Source organism: Solea senegalensis, linkage group LG5 (genome assembly GCF_019176455.1).
Source record: "Solea senegalensis isolate Sse05_10M linkage group LG5, IFAPA_SoseM_1, whole genome shotgun sequence".
Lineage (NCBI taxonomy): Eukaryota > Metazoa > Chordata > Actinopteri > Pleuronectiformes > Soleidae > Solea > Solea senegalensis.
The window spans coordinates 16142107-16169710 of record NC_058025.1 but is presented as its reverse complement, the minus strand read 5'-3'; the positions used below and the strand labels follow the sequence as shown (position 1 = coordinate 16169710).

Sequence of the window (27604 nt, the reverse complement as noted above, 5' to 3'; positions counted from 1 at the left end):
ATCAAATTTCATTAATGTTGTAAAGTTTTCTGATCTCCTGCTGTCCTACATACACTCACTGAACCAGAAACAAAACCTCTCTGGTTGTCACGTGTCTGATGTCACGTCTGTTTGTTTTTTTCTGATATCTTAAAAAATCCACAGTGAAAACAACAGACCGGCGGACTTCCCATTACGTCATGTCGTGAATTGTAGTTTTTTCATGACCAAAATGACTGATCTCTTGAGTGGGCTTGTCTTTTTTGGGGGGTTTGCAGAAAGTTGGCTGTGACAGAGAAATTGGCTCAAGCAAAGTCGAGGACAAATGTGGCGTTTGTGGTGGGGATAACTCCCACTGCCGCACCATCAAAGGAACCTTCACTAGAACTCCAAAGAAACCTGGTAAGAATACATGAATACATTCTTTTTTTTTTACAGAGAATAAAACCATCTTTTTATTATTTCTTTGAATGTTTAATCAGTCCATCTATGCGCCATGACAGAATGATAATCCTTAATTAGACTCAGTCTTATTCATATTTTATGATTCATAAAGATAGTCATGGGAACATAATAGAAGGAAGATAAAAGAGCAACCAGCAATGAATGGGTCCATGCTGCCCAGCTACACTGTGATTAGCTGATGCTTTTTTGTTGTTTTTGTTTGTTTTCGGGTCCTTAGACACAAAGAAATATGACTGTGACTGAACATATAATACCAGTTAATATGACACCTTCAGGGCTACAGGTTGGAGCCATGTGCCTTGTGCTGTTGCCTCACAGCGAGATGCCAGAGTGCATTTTCTGTGTGGAGTTTGCATGTTCTCCACATGTGCACATGAGTTTTCTCCTGGTTCTCTGGTTTCCTCCCGCAAATCCAAAAAGCATGCAGAGGTTATTCGGACACTATTATATAAGAGTCAACTATTCATCAACTACTGTTGTTCCCGCTGTCAATGTCATTTAATGTGATGTGCTCCGCATATATATACATTTGAACTTTGAACAAAAAGTCACAGCCCGAGCTTACGTATGTTGCATGGGACCGTTTTCTTAGTTGTTTCCACATAATGAATGTTCCCAAACTGTGGAGCGTTTGTTTCTCGTTAGCTGCTTATCCTTCTGTTCCCGGTCACTAGTGTCAGTGCATCAAAGATTTGGGAAAAGGGAGATGTCTCGCTCGGAGTTACTACAATTGACTACGGTGAAACATTTTTTTAGCGCTGTGGGATACACACAGTGACGTCATGAATGACTCGTCAACTACTTTTGCCACTGACTATTAGTCGACTAGTTGTTGCAGCCCTAATGCCAGCTAGGATTGGCTCTGGCGCCCTTAATTATTTATTGATGTTGATAAGGAAATGTTGAGTTATAATCAGTTAGTGTTTTTTTTGCCTTTAACCCTTAGGTTAAGTTAGTTTGACCAGCATTTGCTGCCCAGGATAATTAGGGTAAAGCATGAGGGTAACTGCCTTTGGACACAATGAACTCTTGTGTGATTAAATTGTTAGGAGACTCTCAAGAGATTGCTCCAACCTTCTAAATGAATGTCATGTGACAGTTGGAGTCTGAAGGCTTTTCCCACTTTATAACTTGCTCTGGGATGAAGGTGTTCAGTATAGAAACACAAACCTCACAACACGGTTCATGTCTAAAGGGTTTTCTCATTACGATGAAGGTCCTGGGCGATGCCGAAGAGGCAAAAACGGAGTAATTAATGATGATAATTGATAAAAAAAATAAATACAACTATCTTTTTAAATGTTATTTCTTGCATAAAAAATAATTAAAAACATAATTGAGCCCACTGACAGTCGTGGCTCACAGCTTGTAGCGCCGTAAGCTGAATGCAGATAAGTGGCAAATTGGCTATTACTTTCACATCATTTGTGTGGCGTAATAGAAAATCAAAGCAAATACTTGCACATTTTCTCCACTTGAAAGGACACTGTGTCATGAAGTGTGTGAGCTCCACGGCTGCAGAAGAAAAGCCAAGGACAGTTTTTTTGCCGGGGTGATGGTCAATCTCCCGAGTTCACCTGTGTGCAAAATGTGCTGTATAAATAAAGGCTTGACTGGTCTCATGGAAAAAGAGTCAAATTGGGGGAAAGAGTAAAAATGTTCCCTTTGTGGACACTCTTAGCTGAGTTCTTATATAAACCATGCAGTGTGGGGGTTTATCTATAATGTTTGGGTTGAGTGCAAAGGTTAATGCTTGAGTTTGGAGAATCTGAATCTCAAACCTCCAACTTGTGTGGATTTAGTTTTTCTCCTTCTTTTTCTTCTTATGGCTTCTCCCTTAAGGCGTAACCACAGTGGATCATCTGCCTCCATCTTTCCCTCTCCCTTCATCATTCCTACATAGTATCTCCTCCTCATTTTTTTCAGCGTCCACTATTTAATCCTGGACTCGCCTTCATTTGCTTCCTCTTCTCAGTTTCTAAAGCCATCCTCCACACGATCCAATGCTTCCTAGCCACTCTCTCCCTTTGCATACCTTTGCAGTCTCCTATCTCCTTCAGATTTCATCTTGCATAGTATATAATCTACCTGTGAGCATCTTCCTCCACTCTTATAGGTCACCCTCTGCTCCTCCTGAAATATGTATTCACTTCAGCCATTTCCATCCTTTTCACAGAATTGACAACCATCTCTCCTCCCGAATTCCCCTCCTTAATGCAACACCTCCTCATCACCTCCTTTCCCTTCAGCAACATGCCCATTGACGTCTGCTCCAATCATCACTCTCTCTCCCCTGGGAAAACTCTCCAACACTTCATCCAACTTACCCCAGAACTCCCACTGCTCTTGTAACTGAAACGCAACGTGTGGGGCATAAACAGTGTGAACATTCAACATCACACCTTCAGTTTCCGGCTTCTGACAACTCTCTTCACAAACAGTTTCTTCACAATTTCGCTCTCTGTCTAAACAATCTACCTTCCTTGTCTCCATCATATCAACCAGGTCTCTCCCTTTACTGGTCATCGTCCCTTCATTTAAAGTCCTTACTCCCACCTCAACAGTACTTCCCTTCCTTCTCTCTTGTTGCCTCCTAACATGCCTTTCCCCTCTACTCTTCTTTTGTCTTTGGCCAACAATAGCTCTATTTTCTTTGCCAATGCTTTGCACCAGGATTACACTAGCTGTGGCCCCCAGTGGCTGTGTTTGTGTCTGTGGTTAACAGTATTTAATATGGAGCTGTGATCATACTCTGTTGGTATTTGAAGTGTGAGAACATTCTTTATTCACTGGGTCGGTCATACAGGATCGGTCATACAGGACTTTTAAGGCCCTGGTATACTTCTGCACACATGCACACCCTGGTGTACTGTTTTTAATCACATTATTTTATATTAAGCTGCCTTGTTAAAATGTCTTTTGTTTAAATGTTTAAATGTTTACATGAGATCGTACAGGTGAAAACATACAGTGACTTGACTCAAAGGTGTGCTGAGTATCTGACGGCCGTCACAGCCATTACTTCAGACAGTTGGGATCATTTTAGATTAATAGCCTTAGTAATTAACAGAGATAATGAAAGACAATCATTTATATATTAATGCATTTGTCCTTTTTTTCACCGATCAAACTTATGAGCTTATTATAAAAATGAAACTCACCCTTTTTTCCAAACGTCTTTAATTGAAGGCACTTCCCTCAGGTTATGTTGCGTGAATGCACAGAGCAAACGAAACCCAGTCCACTTATGTTTTGCATAAAACTCATTAACTTAATGACTATGAGATAAGAGATAAGTAAAATGTCGCTGTCATTGATTAGCTGATTAGTCATTGCTATCAAATGTATTGGCTGTATAAGAAGATATTAGATGAAAAGGGGAATTTAAAAAGTGCGTAGTGAGCGGCTCGACGTGATCACACCGTCTCAGGATGTTGAAATGATGGTACGTTTCCATTTGATCTCACTCTTATTTAACCACCCACCTTTTTTAACAGGGAAACAGTTAAGCAAGAGAGCCCAAAAAGAAACCTCATTGTTGGAAAACACACTATGCAAGTATCCAATGCTACTGTGTCCCTCGCAGACTCTTTTCTGTCCATTGTTTTTTTTTTTTTGTTTTTTTTTGTCTGTCCAGCTTGTAGTGCCGATGGATGCCTAACGCCGTAGAGATGTTCGATGAAAGCTTTTTTTTTGCTTCTTCTGTTCCGTGTTACTAATTAAGTGTCTAGTTCGGTCCGACTCGACTTTAGTGACTTTTCGCTGGCTCATTATACAACCGAGTCTCTCTCGAAATAAAACAGGTAATTCACGTGGTCATTTCATGTAAGTGTGTCTCTTGCAGTCGCTTCAACAGCCTAACAAACTAACTTCAAAGTGTCTGTACACATTCAAGTGTCACATTGAACGAGGTTATAGGATAATAGGATGCTGTTGGCCATATAGCAGCTGAGTGACTGAATGGAAACTGGCATAGTGATACTTGCTTCACCCCGAGCATCAACACTCCAAGGATCTTTTTAGACCGCCACCTTGCAAGTGTTTGTGTTTTTGTTTTTTTTACCAAAAACCCTCAGATTTTAATTTCTGAGCTGTTGTCTTAACAGTGAAGGGGCAATTTTGTTTTTAATATACCGCGGACCGTGTATTAATTGCCATGCTGCTACATGCTTTATCCTCCTCTGAACCCTGCTACTGTGTCGTCGCCTCACCGACAGTGATGCGTCAGGACGCGGAGGGCGTAGAACCTGCTTGTCAACTCCAAGGGCCAGTAATTACACCTCTGAAGTTTAGTCCTGGTGATTTGCAAGTGTCTCTGTGCCAGCGGAACTAGTTTGCCTCCTCCTCCAGTGTTAGTTGCTGTGGCTCGTGCTCTGCTAATTCTATTAATGGTTGTAGGTTTTCCAGGGAAAAGAGGACGTAGATGGAGTGAAGAAGAGAAACTGTGAGACTAACTAACTGATGCATTTCATTTTTAAGGGAAGACCAGAGGAGTTTTCTCCTTACCCAAAGGAGCACGGAATGTAATTTTGAATGAAACAGAAGACTCTAGAAATGTACTTGGTGAGTCATACTAGGTTTGTAAGTGGTGGACATCCATGACAGAGGGCGACTTTGCTTCCCTGTAGCCTGAGAACCTGTTATTTCTGCCTTATTGAAACATGGCTGAGGGTTTTTATTCATACTTGCATTCTGTCATGGCAACACTAGGAAAGGAATGAGACGGTAGATGGATATGAATAAACCACTCAGGCCTGTTTGAATAAAACCAGTTCCCTGCTCACAGCGAGGGAAAGCTGATGCAACATCTGCTTTAATTCTCAAATTCCTTCAAACATCTTTGTAGACCGAAGCAAACAAAACCTTTGGAGCTCACGAGATGTCCACCTCTGCAAACAAACAGATTGTTACTGTACCTGTTTATCTTAACCTGTCTCTGTCTTATCTTTCCTAACACCGCCCCTCCTCTGCTTCCACTGCTGCTACAAATTGACAAAGGCTACCTTAAGATGTTTCTTATTCCTCCTGGAGCTAGACATGTGATCATACAAGAACATGAGGCCTCCCCTCAAATTCTTGGTAAGTGTGACTTCATATCACGTACACACAAATGATTGCTAAAAATAGCTCCGTGTCGTGAGTTTCTTGTATGACTGGGAAGGTAAAATCATAGATCAGATCGGTACATCAGATACATAATTTAGTCCATGCTCAGGCTGACAAAATGATCATCCTCATTGATTATTCATCAATGTCATATATGTGGATGATTTTTCTCTTGGCTGCACTGAGGTACTGATTATAATTCATGTGCAGAGAAATATCGAGTTAACATCTGTAAAAGGTCATGTTTTTAACACAGGCTCAGGTTCATAGTATAGGAACGCCACCCTTTGTGCAAATAACATATAGTGATGTGTCTTTCACAAACCAAACCACAAAACACGCTTAATTAGGGTTGCAAAATTCTGGGAAAAGTTTGAAAATTTCCATTGGAATTAATGGGAATAAACTGGGAAATTTCAAAGTTGAAGGTTGGGAACATAAATATGGTTGATTAAAAAAAATAATATATATATATTGTAGCATAATCTAGAATATTTCTTACAGCTCCCCCTTAAAAATGTGAATCTAAAAAGGTCTGATTAAAAATGTTAAATTAAAGCAGCTTTCCTGACACTCCTCAAGCCTGGTCTCTGCATGTTCTGGAGGTTCTGGAGGCCAAATACTTTGTGGCTTCTTCGTGTTGAGGATGGCTCTGTGTTAGACTTACAAATACAGCTGCGTCATGTTTTTTTAATTGTATCCTTTGGTTTGCTTATGGCAAAACAATAGTTAATATTTATTATGGTATATGACTCAGTTTCTTTAAATAATCCCAAAGTTCAAGTGAATTTTCGTCAATTCCCAAAATTCCCATAATTCCCATAATTCCCATGGAAAGTTACCAATCTGGAATACTTCCAAAATTCCTAAGCTAGAGTTTCCATGGACATTTCCTGGGAATTTACTGGGAATTTTCCACCCTCTTTGCAACCCTACTGTTAATATTCTTAGTGACGTCACAAAATCTTGTAACCAGGAAAAGCTCCTGAAAAACAAAAAGTACCAGTGCTAGTTCCAAGCTGTAAGAGTTCACCGTGCACTTTAAACTTTAAACAATGGAGATTGAGGAATAAATCACAGAATCTGACAGACTGAATAAAGCTGATCTTTACAATAGCTTTTCAAGTGTATGGAAACTGTGGGAGGAGACATTATTCCACACCTGCAGCATTACATCCTCACTTACACTTACACAGAACGCAATAAAAGCATGTCAAATAAACAAGATCTTTAAGTTAATTCTTGCCGGGGTCTGTGAGGACGCAGACAAGTCCCCGCTTTTGAAATAAACAAAAGACAATCAGTTTGTTAAAAGTAAAAACGAAGACAATATCTGTCTTTTTTTTGCATACATAGGATATATATTGATATGTTCATATACAGCATATTGAGGCAGTTTGTCAACCTCAGGCTGAGCCATGGAGATTATTCTTTTTGATCGCTGCTCTGGCCTTATTTTCTGGTTTAAAAACTAGCAGAGCAGCTGCTGTGCCATTGTGTATGTTGTTGTTTTTTTTACATAATTATTTTATACATGATTAATAATTTCAGTCCCCACGACCCTCATGTGGAAGATAAAGCAGTAGACAATAAATGATCATTACAGTGACAGTGCTCAGAGCAACAGAGCAACAAGTCCCCCCCTTAGTCTCCTTCTTGATCCTGGTCTTTGTTCTGTCCAAGATGCAAACAAACCAGAGTGCTGTCGTCAATGTAGTAAAATCTTAATAAGTGGAGATAAACGTCTGACCATGTGAGACTTCAATCCACTGCCAACATGAGTACAGTATGCATAAATCACAGACCATTAACACGTGTATTTCAATATCCTACTACGTAGATGTGACCGCCTCTTATTAGGAAGGAAATTATACCATCAGAAGCAGCAATAATGAGTCACCCTCCCCCACACCCACAACCAACACCAACATCCACTATGCGCTTATTTAAAAAAAAAAAAAGAAGCTTCCTGCTATTACTAGTTAAGGAGACTCAATCACAGACATTCAAGCATATAATTCTTGGTACTCAAAGAAATTGATTTGTATTTCATACTTACATGATTAGGAGAAAATGACTACCTCCCTGTGCAGGAAAGACAGCATGTCAGCAGTTTTGTGGGAATATTCATGGCCATTTGCAACATTTGCACAGCTGTTCCTACTGTTAGAAATCAGCTCAAAAATAACCTCATCCCGTCTGTGTCCTTTAAAGCTGTAGAAGGCAACATGCGTTTGTCATTATTGATCAATAATTCCCAAATAATCTGGTAGCATAATGTAAATGAAGTGATCCGACTGAGAGCTGGCACTTCTCTGTTTTCTGTTCTTGTGGAAATCGGTCCAGTTCAGAGACGACAGCGCACTCTTGTTGGCTGTTTTTCCACCAAACAGCTGCACATGCACATTTCTTTACTGCAAAGATGGCTTTTCTCGGATTGGCAAAAACGACCCCAAAAAAATGTAGACGACAATAGGGGACATCTGTCTATCTTTGCTCCTATGGGGACAGGAGCTCAGGACAGTCTCACAATGGAGACGCAATAATAAGCTCTTTGTAGAGCAATCCTGCCTTCTATAGCTTGTAACTGGAGACAGCTATGTTTCCCGCAGTGTCAAAACACTATTGATGTCTAGCCACGAGAATCTAATCATTTATATAACAATAACAAAATCCTTACTTGATATATATATCGTTAAATTTTTTTTCCGTCATAGAGTCAAAGTCTGGTCTGTGTCTTACATAACCTCATCATCAAAAGTAATCAAATGACCTTGATGGTAATGGTGAGAATAAGCTGCACACAAATACATTAAGAGATGGATATGTTAAGCTGATGATTTTGGCCTTTGCTAAAACGACTGATTCCCTCTTATAACGTCTTTTTCAGGAAGACATTAGTGATTAAAGAGCATAACTCTGGCGCCTATGTGACGCCGCAGATGCTCGCCTTATTCGCCAAGTGGGCAACATGAATGTCCGTGACCGTACTGTGGAAGGAATAGTGACGCAGGGAGGACGTTGCACCATGTGGCACGTCCTCAAAAGTCAAATCTAAGTCAAATGCTGCATTCATGTTTCATCACACCCTGAAAAGAACGCTACATAAGATTTAAAACAGAGGTGATGAAATCCACTTTTAGCAGCTTCTTGACAGCACCGTGATGCAAACACACGTCTTACTTTTGATTAAGCTGTTTGCACTCAAGACCAATTGTGTTTCTTATGCTTGGGGAAAAAAAAAGAAAAAGCTTTTAAATGTATCTTCTCCACTACTTGAGTTTCACAAAGAGCATCCATCCCTCCTCTCACCGTCATTGTCTGTGTAATGACGTGCTGATGGATTTCTTGCTCCTATTTCAAGGACTGATGTTTTCTGTGTTTGTTTCCTGCTGCTAGTTCTCTCAGTACTGCATAGTCATTATCGCAGCATTAACCCAGTAAATAATCCTTCTTTTATAGTGCATCATTAGTTAACTCACCTATTCCACTGATTTATTTTATGTATGTAAGTATGTGAGGTAAGTAAACACTAGCGAGGATTTTCATTATTAAATTAAAACTCATTTTACTGGCATTCAGATATTTGAGACAGTGGTCATTTGTTTTACAAATTTTGAGTACAATGTTACACAAATCCATAATTTCTTTTGTGATAACAATATTCATGATTTAAAGGAGCATTGAGAAGAATATAAATCTTATTTATGTCTGCCCCTAACTTAAACTCAGAGAATATTCGATGGTCTGTCACTTACAGTTAACGACACCCTTGATTACATCGACAACAAAAACAAACAAACAACCAATACCTGTTCATTTTCAACATCCAGTCAAATTTCCAATGCATATTTGATCATGTGTTTATAGATCTTTTTTTTTTTTTTAAATGAGAACCCTTCAAATCATTCTGTTGACAATTCCAGGATTTCACGCCAACAACAGAAGTATATAGTATGTTCATATTATGAAGAGCATTAACAATATGTAGAAGAAATAAAAACCAAAACATTCAATGCAGAGAAATAATCCAAGTACACATCTATATTTCAATGTCAACAATATCCCTTTTTTCCAGAGAAAGAAGGTGATATCAAGTCCAAATTAATAAAATATGGCTATTTTTATGATATTAGAGTATCAAGAGTACTTCAGTATCAAATATCAAAAGCCTCCAAGATTAACAACCAGATGATAAAGAGCTAAACCATAAAATGTCATTCTTATCCACCACATTGTTATTCATGCAGACATTTTAAAAAAGCAAAAGCATGAATATGAACGGGAGTTACAAATAGTACATTTCCTGGTGTTAAAATTGCACGAAACAGTTGTTAGATTGTGAAAATCAAGTATACGGTCATGCTGGTGTAACTAACGTCAGACAGAAACTGTTTGCAAAGCCTCAGCATGCAAACATTAAGGCTTCAATATTTAAACATAAATGTGATTGGAATTAGTAGCCAATAAAATGTTCTCTTTCTATTTTCTGTGCTCGATTACTTTCACAGCAGTCCCTTGCAGAGGGAAGTGCAGCGCTCCAGCACCACAGTAAAGAATTAGCTGTAGAGATGCGAGTTACTTCAGCGTCTTTTCTGTCAAACGATTACTCCTGGTAGATTATTCTTTTTGTCATTTATAGTGCCAGATTATACTATACATTATCCCAAAGGTGCATTATTGTGCGTCCTGACAAACATTTTCCTTTTTGAGTTTCTCACTTTTGACAGAAAAGTAAATGAGTTTGAAGCCAATGATGATTTACTCCTTTGAGAAATCATTGTACTTGCCAGCATATATTATTATTCTGAATTGGGATTAAGGAAAAAAAAAAAAGAGGATATTTTATTCAATAGCACATAACAAATGACTGATTTCAGCAATCAAGAACCAGGCAACGGGGCATTATGTTCTCAACGGAAAAGGGGAGGAGGTCAAATCCAGGAGCTTCATTGACCTGGGAGTGGAGTGGCACTACATCATAGAAGACAATGTGGAGACCCTGCACACTGATGGACCTCTGCATGACCCTGTGGTGGTTCTGGTAATAAAATCCTCTTTTTCTATCAAAGCTTATTTGTGACTGAATTGAAAAGTCGTGTTGTTCTTTGATGGCGAGCGAGAAGAAAGCAGGGTCATTCGGTTCAGTTCCTCTCGACGATCCTGACCATCTCCAGCTCGAGGCGTTTTAGTGAAATTCAACGTTTAATCCACATTTAACACTTAACACTAAAGAGAGATGACAGTATGCACAGGAGACATCTGTGAGACGTGGTAACACTTTGCAGCACAGCAACTAAATGGTGATTATATAGTTATAATATTAAGTGAAGTGAAGGTATTATTGATGGTAGCTTATAGTCATTGTCATTACCAAGGTATTACATAGACATAATTATATTCCATCCTACTACATTATTGTCACGAAGCTGGAAGTTCTATGTAAAATAAAAAATGGTGTTATTATAATTTTACCTTTAACTACTACTGTAGTATATTATGATGTAAACTGTCACCCTATAGTTTTTAGGGACATCTACAGTCATATGCAGTACACTATCTGTCTCAGGTTTAGGTCATTTAAGTGTGGATGTTATCAAGAACAATGACATTTTTTTACTCCATTACTATAATTCAAAAGATAGATAGATAACAACTGGTAGGAAACCAGAGAACCCGGAGAAAACATGCAAGCCTTTTTGCTGTAAGGCAGCAGTGCTAGCCACTACTCCGCCGTGTGACCCGATTTGAAGTGTTACTCTTTTTCAGCTTATGTACACATACACAGTGGGAAATAGTTTGAGACCGGACTTTTGCATTCCCTCGCAATACTCCGCTCCGGGTAGTTGTCGCAGCGAGCGAGTGCCATGCACGGACGGGCAGGGCTGCCTCAGGCACCGAGAGGGAAAACTATTGGATGCAAAAAGTGTCACGAGGGAAAAATGTTTCCCTTTGTGAGCCTTACTGGGCTCCGTACATGTCAAATGAGACTATAGTGAAAAATAATTTGGGAAAACCTCTTACAACAATGTAATTATGACATGTCTTATCTCTTATATTTACATTTATAATACAACAAAATATAATGAATATGCAGAAAAATGTTGACAATGGCGATACATTAAAGCTTTGTTAAATGTTTGAAGAATCCAACAGATTATTTGTAACTGTGGCAGTGGCTCTTGTAGCCATAGTGTTACACCCCTCGTAGGCAACACATAAACAGTAGGCGTGCAATTTAAGTCCGCCCTCAAAGGAATACTTCACTGATTTGCATTTAGCTTTGTATTACTAGAATAGAGGTAGTATTTTTGAAACATGGTGCTTCCCAACCTCAGTTTCCCTCCTTCTTTTCTTTGTTACGTCCGAGGTGTAAAACTGCAAAGCTAATTCCGCACTTTTTATTGACGGGATCTCGTTCCCAGAATGTAAACAACATGTCCGCCATCTTTGCTAACAGTTACGCTAACAGGACCAAGTGTCACTTGTGGGCACGTGACAAAGAAAGAATGAAGATATTTCTCAACTCAGGTTGGGAAGCACCATTTTTCAAAAATACTACCTCTATTCTAGTAATACAAAGCTAAATGCAAATCAGTGAAGTATTCTTTAAGTCCCTCCCTATAACCAGACTGAGGATAATTAAATTAGTGACTGAGTTGCATGTTCTTCCAGTGCCTGTGTGGGTTTCAGTCAGGTCCCCAAGATTTTCAGCATAGGTAACCTAGCAACTAAGAAAGTGTTGTTTGTCTCTCTATATTGACCCTGTGGGATAAACACTACGGTGTATAAATATTTTTGTTCACTGTGTTATTCTCTGAACTACTGGGACGGGGTTTTCACAGAAAAATTATGATTTGATTTATAAGATGTAAAAAAGTTTTTTACATCTTTGCATTCAGAATAGTTTTTGTGACTTTACTTTATGTCCACCATGACGTTTACACAGTGGTGTTTACCAGCATGTATTTATAGTAAGAACCGGAAACAGGAAAAGCTGGAAACATGGAATTGTATCTGTTGCGTCTTTATCTGCATGGTCCTCCTCACACATAAATCAATGCAGTATTACTTTCTTTGGTGTGGCATTGTACCAATAATGCATCAGGTGTTTGTTCAGTCAGGTTAAGAGTCCCCAGCAAGACCATGAGCAGGTGTGGACGTTGTTGGCCTGTCTTTCAATCCATAATCTATGTTTATTGTCAGTATAGTAGTGTTATAATATTATTGAACTAAAGAAGTTGTGTTTTTAAAAGTTTTACTTGCAATATGATCATTTTCATCTTTATAAATGTGAACCTCAGCACAAAGGGTTCTTCAAATATTGTCATTTGTAATTACTAAGTTCATTTACATATCTTATTAGAGGAGAAGTATAAGATATTTATTTTTTCCTGTTCTTGAATCATTCACTTTTAATTTGGCAGCAAGTAGACGGTGAAAGCAAATTAGTCTCCTCAGGGGTGTAGATATAAAGGAGGCATCTTGTGTTGCTTGAATGGCCTATAACCACTCAAGCAAGGTCAGTTGTCTATGTCTACACTCATTAACAATAAACAATAACCTGAATGACTGGGAACCTTCACACGTGTGCGTTCGTTTTCCTCCTGTCGGCTCCTGCTGACGTCTTCATCCTCCATTTGTTTGTTTAATCATGTGTGATTATATATCATATTAATAATATGGTTAGGGCTGTCATATAAATTCAAAGGCTATTGATAATCCCACATGCAGTTCTCTCATCACACGTGAAGTAACTAAATCTGAGAAATATGGATCCGTATAATCCCACTTAATCCCCCAGACCATACCTCCCATAACAACAGCTCATTTTTAGTTCCTAACTCCTGGTGGGGGTTGGTTGTTTTTTTTTCTGATTCAGAATTTAATTTGTGACGCAACTTTGGCGTAAGGAAAAATTAATAATCGGTTTTCAGAGTCGTCATCTTCAGCATGAATTTCGCTTACTTGGTTCAGATTTAATCATCTGCCGTTTGTTTGGCACAAGGCTCGAGCTATTTCCTTCTGTTTTGGCTGCTGTCTCTTGAAATTAAACATGATGCTCTTTGAGTGTCACAACTCAAATAAACACTGCATCTGTGATGATACTGTAATGGTGCTGCCTTTCTCTCCTCGGTTTTCAGATAATACCCAAGGACAATGAGACACGGTCTACTTTAATGTACAAGTACATCATCCATGAAGACTCTGTGCCTGTCAACACCAACAACGTCATCCAGGAGGAAACGTATGAGTGGGCTCTGAAGAGCTGGTCCCCATGTTCCAAACCTTGTGCTGGAGGTAACTGATGGATTAGCATCAACATAATAGAAAGGAATAATTTCTGTCCATTTATGCTAATATAATTATCTGTATTTCATTCTCTGTTCCCCTTCAAAGAGACTTAATATGTTTTTTAAAAGCTTTATTTTCCACCTTTTCAAGCTGGGTCTTGTACTTGTTTTGATCTTAAAAGCCTTTAATTATTAGTGTTATTTCCAACTGATGTTATTGCGGTGTGTTTCGTCAAGAGCTTTACACCTAAAGTGACGTGGGATCATTTCTTCTCTCTGCTGTCCCAGGGTTCCAGTATACCAAATATGGGTGTCGAAAGAAAGGAGACACCAAGATGGTCCATCGAGGATACTGTGACGCCAGTAAGAAGCCGAAACCCATCCGTAGAATGTGTAACCTCCAGGACTGCACGCAGCCTCAGTGAGTATAGACCCACATCCAAACATTCAAACTGTTTATAAAAATGTTAAAGTCTCTCAACGTGAGCTACACTGAAATTAAAAACTTTGTAACTGTGGTGCGAGGTGCGCTGGTGCTAATCCAAGCCATTGGTTCTGGAACCTGGAAAGTTGGTTCTCAGCTGGAACCAAAAACCAGCGTTTCTTTCTCTTGAACCGTGACATCATCAGTGGGTGTGTCATATTCTGTGTTGTGAAGAAGAGCAGAAAGTAGAGGAAGTATGGAAATTTTGCCGATGTTTTCTTCCACCTGACTATCTTGGAGTAACATTCTTCCACTTTGGTTCCAGGACCAGAACCAGAACTGTCAGGATCTGAAAGCACTATAGAAACAAACAACCTTCCACTCTCACTCTCACACCTATAGTACAGTCTATTTAGAGTGTCCAATTTGCCTAATCCCAAAATCTTCATGTTTTTGGACTGTGGGAGGAAACCCACACACACATGGGGAGAACATTGTGGTAAACATCCATCCATCTGTCGTCTTCCGCTCTGTCGTCCACATGAGGGTCGAGGGGGGAGCTGTGCCAATCTCAGCTGACATAGGCCGATAAGTGGGGTACACCCTGGACAGATTGCCAGTCCCTCGCAGGGCCACATATAGAGACAAACAACCATACACTCTCACACCAAGGGTCAATTAAAGTGTCCAATTTACCAATTTAATCCCCAAATCTGCATGTTTTTGGACTGTGGGAGGAATCCCACACACACACACAGGGAGAACATGGTTGTAAACATGATTGACTAAAATTGTACGTCCAATTTCTTACAGTTTGACAAAAAAAAAAAATCCATGATGTGATTATTTGACATATTGTTTCTGTGTTTATGTGATTGTTCCATTGCTCCATCACATAAATAGACAGTATAAGTAGAATTGAGATCACCATATTGCACTCTTGAACAAAAGATTAGAAACATTCAATTAGGCATTCAAGTGAAGTGCTTGAACATGGCCATGCATAATGGGTTATTATTGCTATTATTGACTGCCGTCATAGGACGAGGCACAAGGATCAGACCGAACAATGTCTAAAAACTGTAGATCAGTTAAAAAGACTTAACAATCTTGAAAGCGTGGGTTCATTTCCAACCTTTAGCAAAGGAAATGTCTAAAATCGAATTTAACAGAGGAGTCTGGTGTATTTAGCGGCAAGAGGAATGCAAACCTTTTTTCAGCATAAGCTTGAGGCGGGTGGTTGTGTGATTCTCGTCACTAACGCCTGGGTTTTCATCACCATCCATGTTGTATTTATTTCTCCTTAGCGCACACTCTCTCGTCTGTTCTGTGCCGCACTCACTCAGCGCCGCTGCTTGTAAATTCTCAACTGCAGACGGGCGTCCGCCTCCACTGAATCATCTGATATGAAGATGCTTCATATGTTGAGAGAGAAGGCGGCGACAGGGCTGCGTTCACTCCGAGAGGAAAATAGGATGGTTTGTTTGCGATGCAGACGAATTGTTGCCATTTAGAAATGAGATCACGTGATTTTTTTAACGATTTACCGTTAATGTGACTGATTCTCAATTTCAGCTAATCTGCGTAATTTGCGTTTATTTTCTTCATGGATATTTTTAACTCTGCAAATTTCAAAGGCAGATTTATATTTACATATTCATACAATCATATTGTATAGGTGTATATACACCTATATATATATAGGTGTATATATACCTATATATATATGTGTATATTTATATATATATATATATATATATATATATATATATATACATATATATAGGTATATATATATGTATATAGGTATATATATATATATATCTAGTATTGAGCAAGCAATATACTCACTGAGCCATTACATTACAAGCCGATTGTCTACGTGCATGCATATGTGGGAGATCGGAGACAATGAGGGCTTTAATGAATGGATGAACGGCTCTGCAGTGTTATTAGATTTTTATCATTTGAAATGTAAAAACGAATGATGTGACGAAAGAAAGAAGATTAATCTGTGGTGATCAGTGTTCGTAAAGGATTCCCAGTGAGTAGCCGGCACTCAGTAAAGGGCTCGGTGAAAATGTGAGGGGGGTTTTCTTTGCAGTCAAACTGCTTGAAAGAACGTGGCCACAAACGCTTCCCATTACAGACCAGACCGTTGAATGCGGTCCAATTGATTGTGCTGTATCTCCAGTGCAGCCGTTCTGTCACGACATGTCACGACATCACCTGACCTGTGTGTCAGAGCCACGTCTGTTAACCGCTGTGGTCTTGCAGAGGGTAAGAAGACCAGAGCCATTAACGGAGAGTCCAGAGTGTCCTTTGATCCTTACAGGGTTAGTCCTCGGGATGAATAAAAAAAGTAAATAAATCAAACAGAAATATGCCTGTGGCTCCTGTGCCTCCTCCACAGAACATTTTTAATGAACAACAAACGGATGCACATACTCTATCTTGTTTGCTGCTGAAGATTCATATGAATCTTGTTGGTTTTTTTTTAAAGGACGGATAACCCTCAGTGTTTCATTAGATTGGACTGATTATCTAAATGCTGTTTTCCCGCTGATAAGATGTGATTCTGGAGTAAATATTTGTCTTACTTAAATTTAGACAAAAAACAAACACGCTGTGGATTTCTTGGCAGCATTCTGCAGTTTTAGTTGCTCATTTCAAGCTCAGTCCTGTTGTTAGATGACAGAGAAGTCATGTTTTGGTGTCTTATTTATTTATTTATTATATTTGTTTCAAGAGGGTAAGAGCTAACTACAATCAACTACAGTCAGTTTTTGTCAATATATCCTTTCATAGGAGAACGACGTGGTTCAAAAAGGTCCATGGGAGTATTTTGTCTAAAAGTCATTCAAAAAAGATGATGATAGGGTGAGATAAAATATAATGTGTGAGGAAAATCACACCTCAGCCGGCTGGAGCGGCTTCGCATCAAACCTGGCAGGAAGGTGAACGTGAAGAGGAAATTGTCACGAGGTCATGTCGTCTGAATACATGAATGGCAGTAAAGGCCTGTGGGGAGAAAGAAGTGGTTTTGAGAGAGGGGATGAAGAAGCTGAGAAGAGGTAGAGGCTTTAAAGATGACGGGGGGATTTGAAGGCAGCTGTCCTTAACGACACTGTTGCCAATATCTTCCATCCTAATCTCAAATCTGCATGTGGCAGGTCTCAAGGATACTGAAAGTTCAATTATTCAACCTCACACTGTAAATCGACTCTCTGTCTGCCAGCTGCTGTGCTCAGGAAGAGCTCTTACCATGTCAGAGTGTCAATTACACAGATATTGTGACCTAAATTAAATCAATATGGAAATCCTATTGTGATAGAGAAAATAATGAATGATTGATGAATAATTAATGAATGTCCTTCAGTTTCAGTTTTAACTTTGGTTTTGGTTGATTCTGGAGTCGTGTTGTCGTGTTGTCCCTTGTCTCAAGACCACTTTCTGAAGGTCCTGGAGTTTTATTTTTTACAAACAGCTCAGAACTGTGATGACAGATTGATCCTCCACTCTCCGAGGTCTGAGTGTCATCTCCTTGTGATGGGGATGTGAGAAGAGTTTTAGTTCAGTACACATAAAACATGCTTTCACCGCTTTTATTTTTAGTAATAAATTTAGGACAACTTGGTGGTGAAGTCTCCCAGAATGCATGCCACACCATATTTATAAATTCTATCCAACGATTGAAAGTAATTATTCAGGTTTTGAGTAAATGTGGTCAGTTCATCTCAAACAGAGATGTGACGACTCACCTGCCAGGTCAAAATGGCTCCTAGGATGTCTGCAGTGGTCCCAGAAGAACAGCCTTTCTTCAAGTCCTCTGTTCTGTAAACCTAAAAAAGCTACATAATATTCCATCCCCATCCATCAAAGCTCCACCCTCCAAAACACCCAAACTGGGATGCACAGTCCCCACCCTGTTTCTGTGATTAGCTTTATTAGATTAGATTAGATCCAGCTTTATTTATTTCAGGATATAGGAATCTGAGGAGTATGGGCAGAGCCTGGCAGAGTGAGGAAAAAAACCCATCATGTGGCAGTGCATTAATAATGTGTGGGAACAAGATATATAACTGGTGGCCGCTCATTAATAATGTGTGTTATTGTTATTGGTTGTTATTGAGACACAATTGGTGGATTTTTCCTACCAAAATAAAGTAGATAAACGAGACGTCCTGTATTATGGTGATGATTTTAGCTAATATTCTGAATATAAATTATGAAAATGCATGTGTTTTAGTATCATTTAAAGGAGACTAATGAACTGTGTAGTTCCAGAGACACTACAATGTATGATGGTGAAATATTGAACGTTTGCTTTGTCCGTGTTGCAATTTGTAGACACTCAAATCACAGCCAGCTGTTCATGATGATGATAATAATAATAATAATAATAATATTGATGATGATGATGATGATGATGATAATAACTTAGATATATAAAGCGCCTTGCACAAAACCCAAGGTCTGTGTATAGATAGAAACATAAAAAAACAGATCAAAAACACAAACACTAACAAACAAGCAATCAGTTGATGTCGCTTCAACAGTGATTTAAATGACACTGAAAGCCCTGTTGCCAAAGCTTTGCCTGTTCATGGAGGACGTTCAAGTTGTCACTGATGATTTGGTAGAAAAAAAAACATCATTAACAACACATATATAACAACATAATAACATTTGCCATGTTCGCTGTTTCTTTTATTACATATTTATAAAAAAGAAATAGCATGTGTTTGTAAAAGCCACGGGTTATGTATGTCGTTCCCACGGGTCATTTGTGAAAAAGCCACACATGTTTGTTTGTTTTCCACAGCTGTCACTTGCTAGGCTCCTTTCGAGAGGGTTCTCGCAAATGAGATGAAAAGTGTCTCAGAAACACATTTCAACAAGGATGTGTTAAGGATAAGTCCTTGAAATCAGTCACCTTGTGTTGCGTGCACTTTAATCCAGGAACGCACAGAAACACTTTCCAACACTGGAGAGCATACAAATATGTATGTGATATACATATTTTTGGCCAAGTGAAATTGATTACAAGAACAGATTTTCTCAATTTGAATGTGTCGGTTTTGCAAAATCAAACCTAACTTGGACCACCTTGTCTCCACCTTGGAATTATCTTGTTTCTGAGTCAATTTGCAGCACATATGTTTATATTCATGAATGAGCTGTGATTATGAATTGAGTGTTTTCATTTGTAGTGAAGTATTTTTATTTAATTGTTTTCATTGAAAGTGTATCTTCTTAAAAAGTACTGCACCTCCTGTATAATTTATTTCTCCAGATGGATCTCAGATGAGTGGGAGCATTGTTCTAAAACCTGCAGCAGCCTGGGCTTTCAGATCCGGACCGTTCGTTGCATGCAGCTGCTGCATGATGGCACCAACCGCTCTGTCCACAGCAAATACTGCAGCAGCGAGAAGCCAGAGAGCCGGCGACCCTGTAACAGAGTCCCATGTCCTGCTCAATGGAGGACCGGAGCCTGGTCAGAGGTTCAGTATCCACTTTTAAAACTATTAAAAATGGCTTTTCTCCCCCTCTCTATTTGACGGCCAATGCAGTTTCCACACGAGTTAAACTCTGTACTTGGTTTATTTTGTCTGTCACATCTTGTCAAAGGCAGTTTCCATTGACGTGGGTTGTTACAGCAGCAGCTTGAAAGAAGCTTTTTGTTTTCATTTTACAAAATGAAATATTTAGAAACCAAGGAAAAATCCAATGAATTATGCATCTGGTTGAGTGATGAGCACAGATTAGAGCATTCTTTATGGAATGCCCATGTCAGTTTCCATGGAATGAATAAAGGCATTTTTGAGCACTTAATAGAATGTATTAAACAATTTACCTAATAAGATTCTGATTGAAGAAGCAATGTTGGCGACTTTACACCCAGCTTTTCTAAAGTTGTGCTCGAGAATGTCGGGTCCAAATATCTAAATATAGTATAGTTTAAATCAGGCCAGATTGAGCTTATAACAAATCATTTTATTTTTATTTTATATTTTATTTTATCTGTGAGTCATTGGCTGAAGCCATTGTGAGGAAAATAAAAGGTTTGCAGACCTGACGTGTGAAGCTGACTTGTGAAAAATTCCTTTTGAAAAGAATAATGTTGGATATAACCCTCAAATATAAATGTGCAAATATCTCTGGGAAAGATTTCAGACTCTTTTCAAACCTTTTTTTATTCATGGGTAATGGGTTTAATGTGTTTTTGTTAAATGATCAGAATCTCTCAGAGACCAGCGTCTAGATTTGGTTCAGGTCTAGGGAGGAGTTAAGCAACATTTTCAGCACCACCATATTATTTATACTTCAGTCATGATTCTGCAGCTACAGACGAGGCACAAGAAACAATTGCTCTCATTTTAATGATCACTTTCAGATCACTTTCATTTAAGAAAGAAAATTAAGGAAATGGCAATCCTTCTACACGTTATTCAAAGTTAACACAACAACAGTTAATCATTGAATTGTGAATCTGCTGGAGTTATGAATTATTCATACATTGATCTTAGTTTCTGCTTTTTCCTAGTTAGAATAAAAAAAAAATCTGATGACAAAATCATTGGTCTAATTTAAAATGTAAACCTGCTGCATGTAACAGATATTCCTGAGCCCTCACACAAAGTCACACCAGTCTGGAAAGGGGGACAGAGCGATGTCCCCTTAATGAGATTCCCTCGCATCTGTGTGACCTGCACTAATTTTAGCTGTGCACTCTGTTATATGTTGTTGTCTCTTTCTGCAGTGCTCCGTGACCTGTGGCGAGGGGATGGAGAGGCGTCTGGTGACTTGCCGAATTGGAGATCAGTGTAGCGGTGAAAAACCAGAGGCTGTGAGACCATGCAGACCTGGACCCTGTCATGGTAAAGATGCCACTTTGTCCCAAAAACTGACTTTGTGTAATTTATAATGACCCATAATTCATTTGTAACTTGTATTGAGACATGCAGTCTCACTGTCACTGAGTGACATGGATGGATGGATGGATGGATGGATGGATAGATAGATAGATAGATAGATAGATAGATAGATAGATAGATAGATAGATAGATAGATAGATAGATAGATAGATAGATAGATAAATAGATAGATAGATAAACACATAAATAGTGTAAAAAAGACAAGACAGAATCCTCTGGGCAGCAGTACAGAGACTATGGAGGAGTGCGGCACATGAGTTGGGTAAATTGAGGTAACCAACAGTTTCATTCCCAGTTCTATTTCTGTTTAATGCATATGTGTGTGAGTGTTCAAGGCTCTGACAGCTTGGGGGAAGAAGCTGTTGCTGTTGTGGGTGGCAGGAGGTCAATGATTGCAGAAGCACTGTGCACACAGCGTGTGAGGAAGAGGTCCTGGATGGAGGAGCGGAACAGCTGAAAAAATGACCTTTTCAGCTGTTCTCACAACGTGTTGCAGGGTCTTGCACGGTGATGCAGCTTGTCAGGACACTCTCCGCAGAGCCTCTGTAGAATGTGGTGGGAGGCTGGAAATGAAGACACCATTGTTATCATTGTTACCAGCTGCTGGTGGATGATCGTGTTGAATGCTGAGCTCAAAGTCAATAACCAGTGTTCTGACATAGTTGTCCTTATTTTCCAGATGTGACAGCGTAGGTAGGTAGGACGTGACGATGCGCAAACTGCTGGGGTTCCAGTGAAGCGGCGAGGGAAGAGTGGATGTGTGTGTTAAAGCACTTCATCATGACGCACTAGCACTGACTAGTCATCAGTCAATGAGACACATCACTGTTGACTTCTGTGGCACAGAAAGGGGTTTTCTTGAAGCTCGTAGGGCCTGGTTCAGGGAGGTGTTTCAGCAGTGGCTTGTATGCCCACTCCAGAACTTTGGTGCAACAGTTCTGAAGTTGGCATGGTTGAAATCCCCCACAATAATGAAAAAGCAGACACCGATGGCATCATGTAGCTCCAGCAGTGCTTCGTTAGCATTAGCACTGGGGGAAATATACACTGCTTCTATCGTAATAGTGGTTGGTAAAGCGGCCGGCATCTTACCAGTAAAAACTCCAGCAGTGGTGAGCAGTGAGTGGCGGCGACCGAGGTCGGCCTCTGGAAAGGCTTACCAAAGGTCTCTGTGTTTCTATCTGTATGACGCGATGTTAGCCCCTGTTGCTGTATAGCTGTGTCGGTTACGTTGACTTGCAGCAACTTTACCATGAAAATACAACAGTTCCTCGTTTCAGGCTGTGTCAGGTCAGTCAAAGTCTGAGGCAGTCCAGTTTATTGTCCAGAGAGCACATATTGGAGAACTGGTCGGTCTGGGTTAGCCTCTGGCCTACAGCATGCACCCGGACCACTTGCACTGCCTCCTCACCCAGACAGCTGAGTCAGATGATTAATGTCTCAGAATTGCTCTTGGAGACCAAGATTAAAAGTGCTTCTCTGCAATAGCTGCAAAAGTTGCAAAAAGTGGGTTCCACAGCTAACCCGACACGCCTCGGCACAGTCATGGAGACGAACATCAACACACAACCTAGCCAGTGAGGCCGGCGACGCCACCGTGTCCATGCATGCCGCCTTTGTTGATCTCATAGACCACCTCTGACCACCTCTGACCCCCTTTCAGCATGCACTGAGCTCACACTGTATACCGTTTCATTTTCAGATGAACCGTGCAGTGGTGACAAATCCATCTTCTGCCAAATGGAGGTCCTAGCAAGGTACTGCTCCATTCCAGGCTACAACAAACTGTGTTGCGACTCTTGCAGCAAACGCAGCGGAGCTTTGTCTTTGTTCTCGGAGGCGGCTGAGACAGAGGAGCATGTCCGCTTCGGTTCAGCCTCCCAGCTGCTCGAGACATTAACGGCTTCTGTCGCGGCGAACACCACTCGCAGTGGAAAACAAGGTTCTGGCAAAGGATCCACGGCATCCGGCAACGCTGTGAAACACATAACGACCCCTGCTCCACTTAAGAAAGACCACTCAAAGGTCACTACAAAACCAAGACGAGTTCCACGACATGTGGTTCTCCCTGGCAGGAAGCTGCCCGCTATGGCCCCATTTCCCCCGGCAGATCCTACCGAGGGTCAAAGGTGGAGCAGCTTGACAGATAATCGGTGGCCCACAGCACATTCTGAAGTGGAGAGATGAAGGTGACGTCCTTCCCTTCAGGACTCTTTGTGTACAGTAGATAACCCAGCTTCATCCTGAGTCCTCTCATGCCGAAAAAAACACCTGAAAGAGAGAAACAGAGAGTGAGAAAGAAAAGTGCTGGTTCACTTTGTTAAGAATTCCCCTGTTCCCCCCTCACACTGACTTTAAATATCACTTCAGAAGCGTCTTATACTGTTTGAACTACAACAGCTCATGTTACTTTGCCAGAGTACTCGATATACTATATTTAAGCAAAGAAAAATCAATACAGTCATTTTAAGGTTAAGGGCTTTACGGTCTGGAGGGAATTGTCATCCATGTCGAATAAAAAGCTGAAGGAGACGCAGCTTTGGTAGTTTATAGTGAATCATGTCAACAATACAAAATAGCCAAAGGTCAGTTGTTGTTTTCTTTCTTTTGGCCTCTCTCTCGAGGGTCGCCACAGCAGATCATCTGCTTTTTCAGTGATCCGCATATCTGGTCTGGCAGAGATTTCTAACGCCGGATGCCCCACAGGGGGCCACATTGGATGTGGCCCCCTGTGGCTGAGTCTCCAATTAACCCGATCAATGGGGAGCAATGGGGATTAGGTATCTTGCTCAGATGTAAAATTACCAAAGGACAGTCCAAACCTTTCCAAAAGACACCGGCATTCTCTACTCCTCTAACATATCGGTGGATATTATAAAGAAATGCTTTACTTGTGCTCATATTCTTGACTTTTTGACCAACGATCCATCTTTTTTTTCCCAACCCTCAAGTCTCAGAGGAGGTGACAAATTGCAGGAAGGTATCATAATTCAATGTCTGACAGCTCAGCAGGTGGTGAGGGTGAAAATGTCAACAGGTGCTGGCATTACAGTCAATTCAGTTTGCAGTAAATGTATTCTGATAGTACAAAAACAGTTACTGGAGACTGATGTGTTGCACTCGACAGCATTCATTCTTATACCTGCTGTGTTGTTCTTCTTAAGGTGAATCCCAGATATAATGCATTTTGTTTGCCTTGAAAATGTCTCCATATCATGATGTTTAGATCCGAACGTTAAAGTTAAGGATAGTGGGATAGAACAGCTGATAGAACTGAAAGAAACGTCATTTATTTGCCAAAAAAAGACACAGTATTTTCCCAGAAATATGAAAAATATCCAGCGTGAGGACCTTTAGGAAAGTTCAAGTTGTATAATTTTTTTTATATATATACAGATCCAGCAATGTCGGTGTTAGTCTCACTCTTCATTTTTATGGAAATTGTTATTTATAAAGGTTCCTGTAAATACTGTATATGAAAATATCAGTATTATTTTTTTTATTTTTTTTTAAAAAAAACAAGATTCTCTTCCACCACCCTTTCAATTGATCCATCAGAATAACTGCGAATCCTCTGAATGTCTACTGTGTCAGACAGTAAACAGATTAACTGACTGCTCGTGTCATAGTTTAAGGCTGAATACGTTTCTCGCCTAAAGATTGAAACTGTCATGTCTGTTAAAACGATACTCTGTCAATCTTCTCACACATTTTTCTCAGTTTAAATGTTCAATATTGTACTTTAGTGGCATTCATGTGACGTTCATGTTACCAATCACAAACAATAAAAAGGAAAAAAGTAAGGTGCTGCAGACGATATCCTCCAGAGAGATGACACAAACGAAAGGAAACGGACATTGTTGATTACTAATGCAATACGTTTTTAATCAGTTAAACTCTCAACAGCATACTTAAGGTAAGTTTAGTAGAACAGTTTATCTTAAAAATTGAAAACAATAAGGGCTGCAACTGACAATTCATCTCATGATGGATCAACATCTCAATGTTATCATGGCAGAAAGTCGAGGGAATGTTGGTTATAAACACTCATTATGCTGATACTGATTATTGGATTACCAAAATTGTTGCTGATTCATTTAGTTGTGCATAATCAATTAAGTGTTGCAGCAAGAGAGTGAAACACTCTCTGATCCCGGTGTTTTTTCTAAAAAAAAAAAAAAATTCAACAGAGAAATTTGTGTGAAAAGCCTTTGTTAAGTTAAAAAATTGTCACGTCAGATTAATGAAAATAAGTGTTCTCAATGCTACGTTTCTCACAATAAGCTATTGTTCAGCTCAAACCTTCACACCATATTTTGTAAGTGTTTTTTTACTGTGTGACCATGAACAAACCCAAACTCTTTTCACTGTTGTATTTTCTATTACGAGATGCAGCCACTGAACTCCAACGTAGTAAAGCTGCACTAAGCGACTTTTGACCACTAGGGAACAGTCAACTTAGGTCACATTAACATAAGTGCTGATGAATAACCTGTTGGCAAGCATTTGCTCCTTTGCATATCCGGAGGACACGTCTCTGTCCACATGATGAATGTAAGTCAAATATTCAGTCTCAGACTCGGTCTCCGCCAATTCTCCCCCAGCCGCTTAAGTTGATTCCAAACCCTCACAAAACTGCAGAGGTGAACGTTACCTTGCCGGGAGGGGTTCAGCTCTGTGTGCGACCGTTTCGCACAACACAACAATTTGAATAATTTATCTATCAGAAGTATGTTATCTGTTTACCGCTGTGTGTTTGCAGGAACAAAGCCAGACTGTTTGCACAAGAAACTGAATAATTGTATTTTCCTCACTGGCGTTTTATGGACAAAGGTTCAGGCTGAAAACAGAAAGGATGTCCTCACAACTACCATGCATCTGACTGCAATAGCAAGAAGCACAGTTTTGTGTTTTTAGCAGAGAAGTAAACTCGCAACTATTCACACTCACTCCTGTGTGCCAATGTATAGTACATGTATATAGCATTGAGTACATGAATATTTATTGAAAGTTAAAGGGTCCTGCTTTGTTTTTACAGCATGTGAGGTGCCAAATGATCAATAAGCTGCAGCTGATTTAACATTCTTTTTCTTTTTTTTTACATCCACTAACCCATCCATGTCATTTTTTATTTTTTTAATATTAACTGGATCGTAAAAACACAATAGATTAGAAATGACATTGTTGTTGTTGTTTTTTTTGCAAACAATTAGATGTACATGTACATGCTCAGTCTTTGAGATGTTTTACTTTTTGTCAGAAGGCTGTCCTTTGTTGCGACGGCGGTTTCGTAGAACAGAGCTGTAACATCGCCGTAACGTGTACTGACCAGACAAATGCTTTTATTATAACCAATAAAACATAAATAGTGTAGTACCAGTAAACCAGTAATGTTGTTTTAATGCTGTTTGTAGTTGTTTATTTTCATTCTCCTCCCAGAGTTCTTTTCTACATCCTTGACTTGCTGCCTGTAAAACATTGCTGCTAATGTTATAGAGAGCTTGTTATGATAAATAGGATAGTTATAGATGTTACATTGACAATCCCTGAGCCTCAGACAGATATTACTGCATAGGATTTCCCCGTGCCATGTACTGTATAAATGCCCCTGTGCTATCTGTGCAGTGAACAAATACCAATTGTAATGACTCTCACAGCTCTTTTTCGCTTTTTCTGTGTATGTGTGTAGATTGAAGTGTACACTACTGATACTGTTTGTTGTAAAGGGGAGCACATAGCAATAAAATATATGATTAACTTATCTGATTTCTTGTTTTCAGGCTTTATCCGGCATCAGCTGAACACCTGGGAGGTTCATTGATGTCGCATTAAAGCTGCGCTCTGCAGAAAATGTGACCAGTGGCTCAATATTTTGGATAATTCTGAGCAAACGGGTTTGGTAAGTGACACAAGAGTGTCAACAACGTAGGAGGTCATGAGGTTATATAACAAATGGTGTCTCGTGCTGCGTTTAACACTAATCTGACGACAGCTTTAAGGAGTAAGTGCTCGTCCACACAGAGACGGCGTTTGATTGACAGTTTTACCAACTACTGTCAATAAAATTAACTAAAGTCAGCCTGAAAAGACGCTCCATATCACTAGAACACGTCCTGTCTTTCGTGATCCCACACACGGGCGTGGAAAAAGTGTTGAATCGTAAAATAGAGAGAGAAGAAAACAAACTTCACTGATCAGTAATCGCTGTGTGATGTGTGTGCCCGCAGTAAATCCAGTTAGATGGATCTCACTCGGCGGCAGAATTGTGCATTCTTGTAATTCTTGTAATTCTTGTAATTCTTGTATTTATATTTAGACAGAAAGTCAGTGGATTTGTCGCTTTGAGTCGTTTCAGGGGGACCCGTGTGGACGGAGGTATTTCCTGAAACGATGCTCAT

General features: G+C 39.7%; 1 protein-coding gene across 1 annotated transcript in view; it reads left to right on the top strand.

The window, feature by feature from the left end:
* The window catches only part of LOC122769448 (A disintegrin and metalloproteinase with thrombospondin motifs 3-like), a 63816-nt gene extending 36849 nt beyond the window's left edge, over window positions 1–26967 (top strand). The window contains exons 9-18 of the mRNA XM_044025973.1: window positions 258–381; window positions 3942–3998; window positions 4924–5007; window positions 5443–5523; window positions 10431–10594; window positions 13695–13851; window positions 14133–14265; window positions 19565–19772; window positions 21032–21149; window positions 22909–26967. Of these exons, the coding sequence (XP_043881908.1) occupies window positions 258–381; window positions 3942–3998; window positions 4924–5007; window positions 5443–5523; window positions 10431–10594; window positions 13695–13851; window positions 14133–14265; window positions 19565–19772; window positions 21032–21149; window positions 22909–23393 (1611 nt within the window). The 3' untranslated portion in view covers window positions 23394–26967. The remainder of the gene's footprint in view (window positions 1–257; window positions 382–3941; window positions 3999–4923; window positions 5008–5442; window positions 5524–10430; window positions 10595–13694; window positions 13852–14132; window positions 14266–19564; window positions 19773–21031; window positions 21150–22908) is intronic.
* The last annotated feature ends 637 nt before the right edge of the window (window positions 26968–27604 follow it).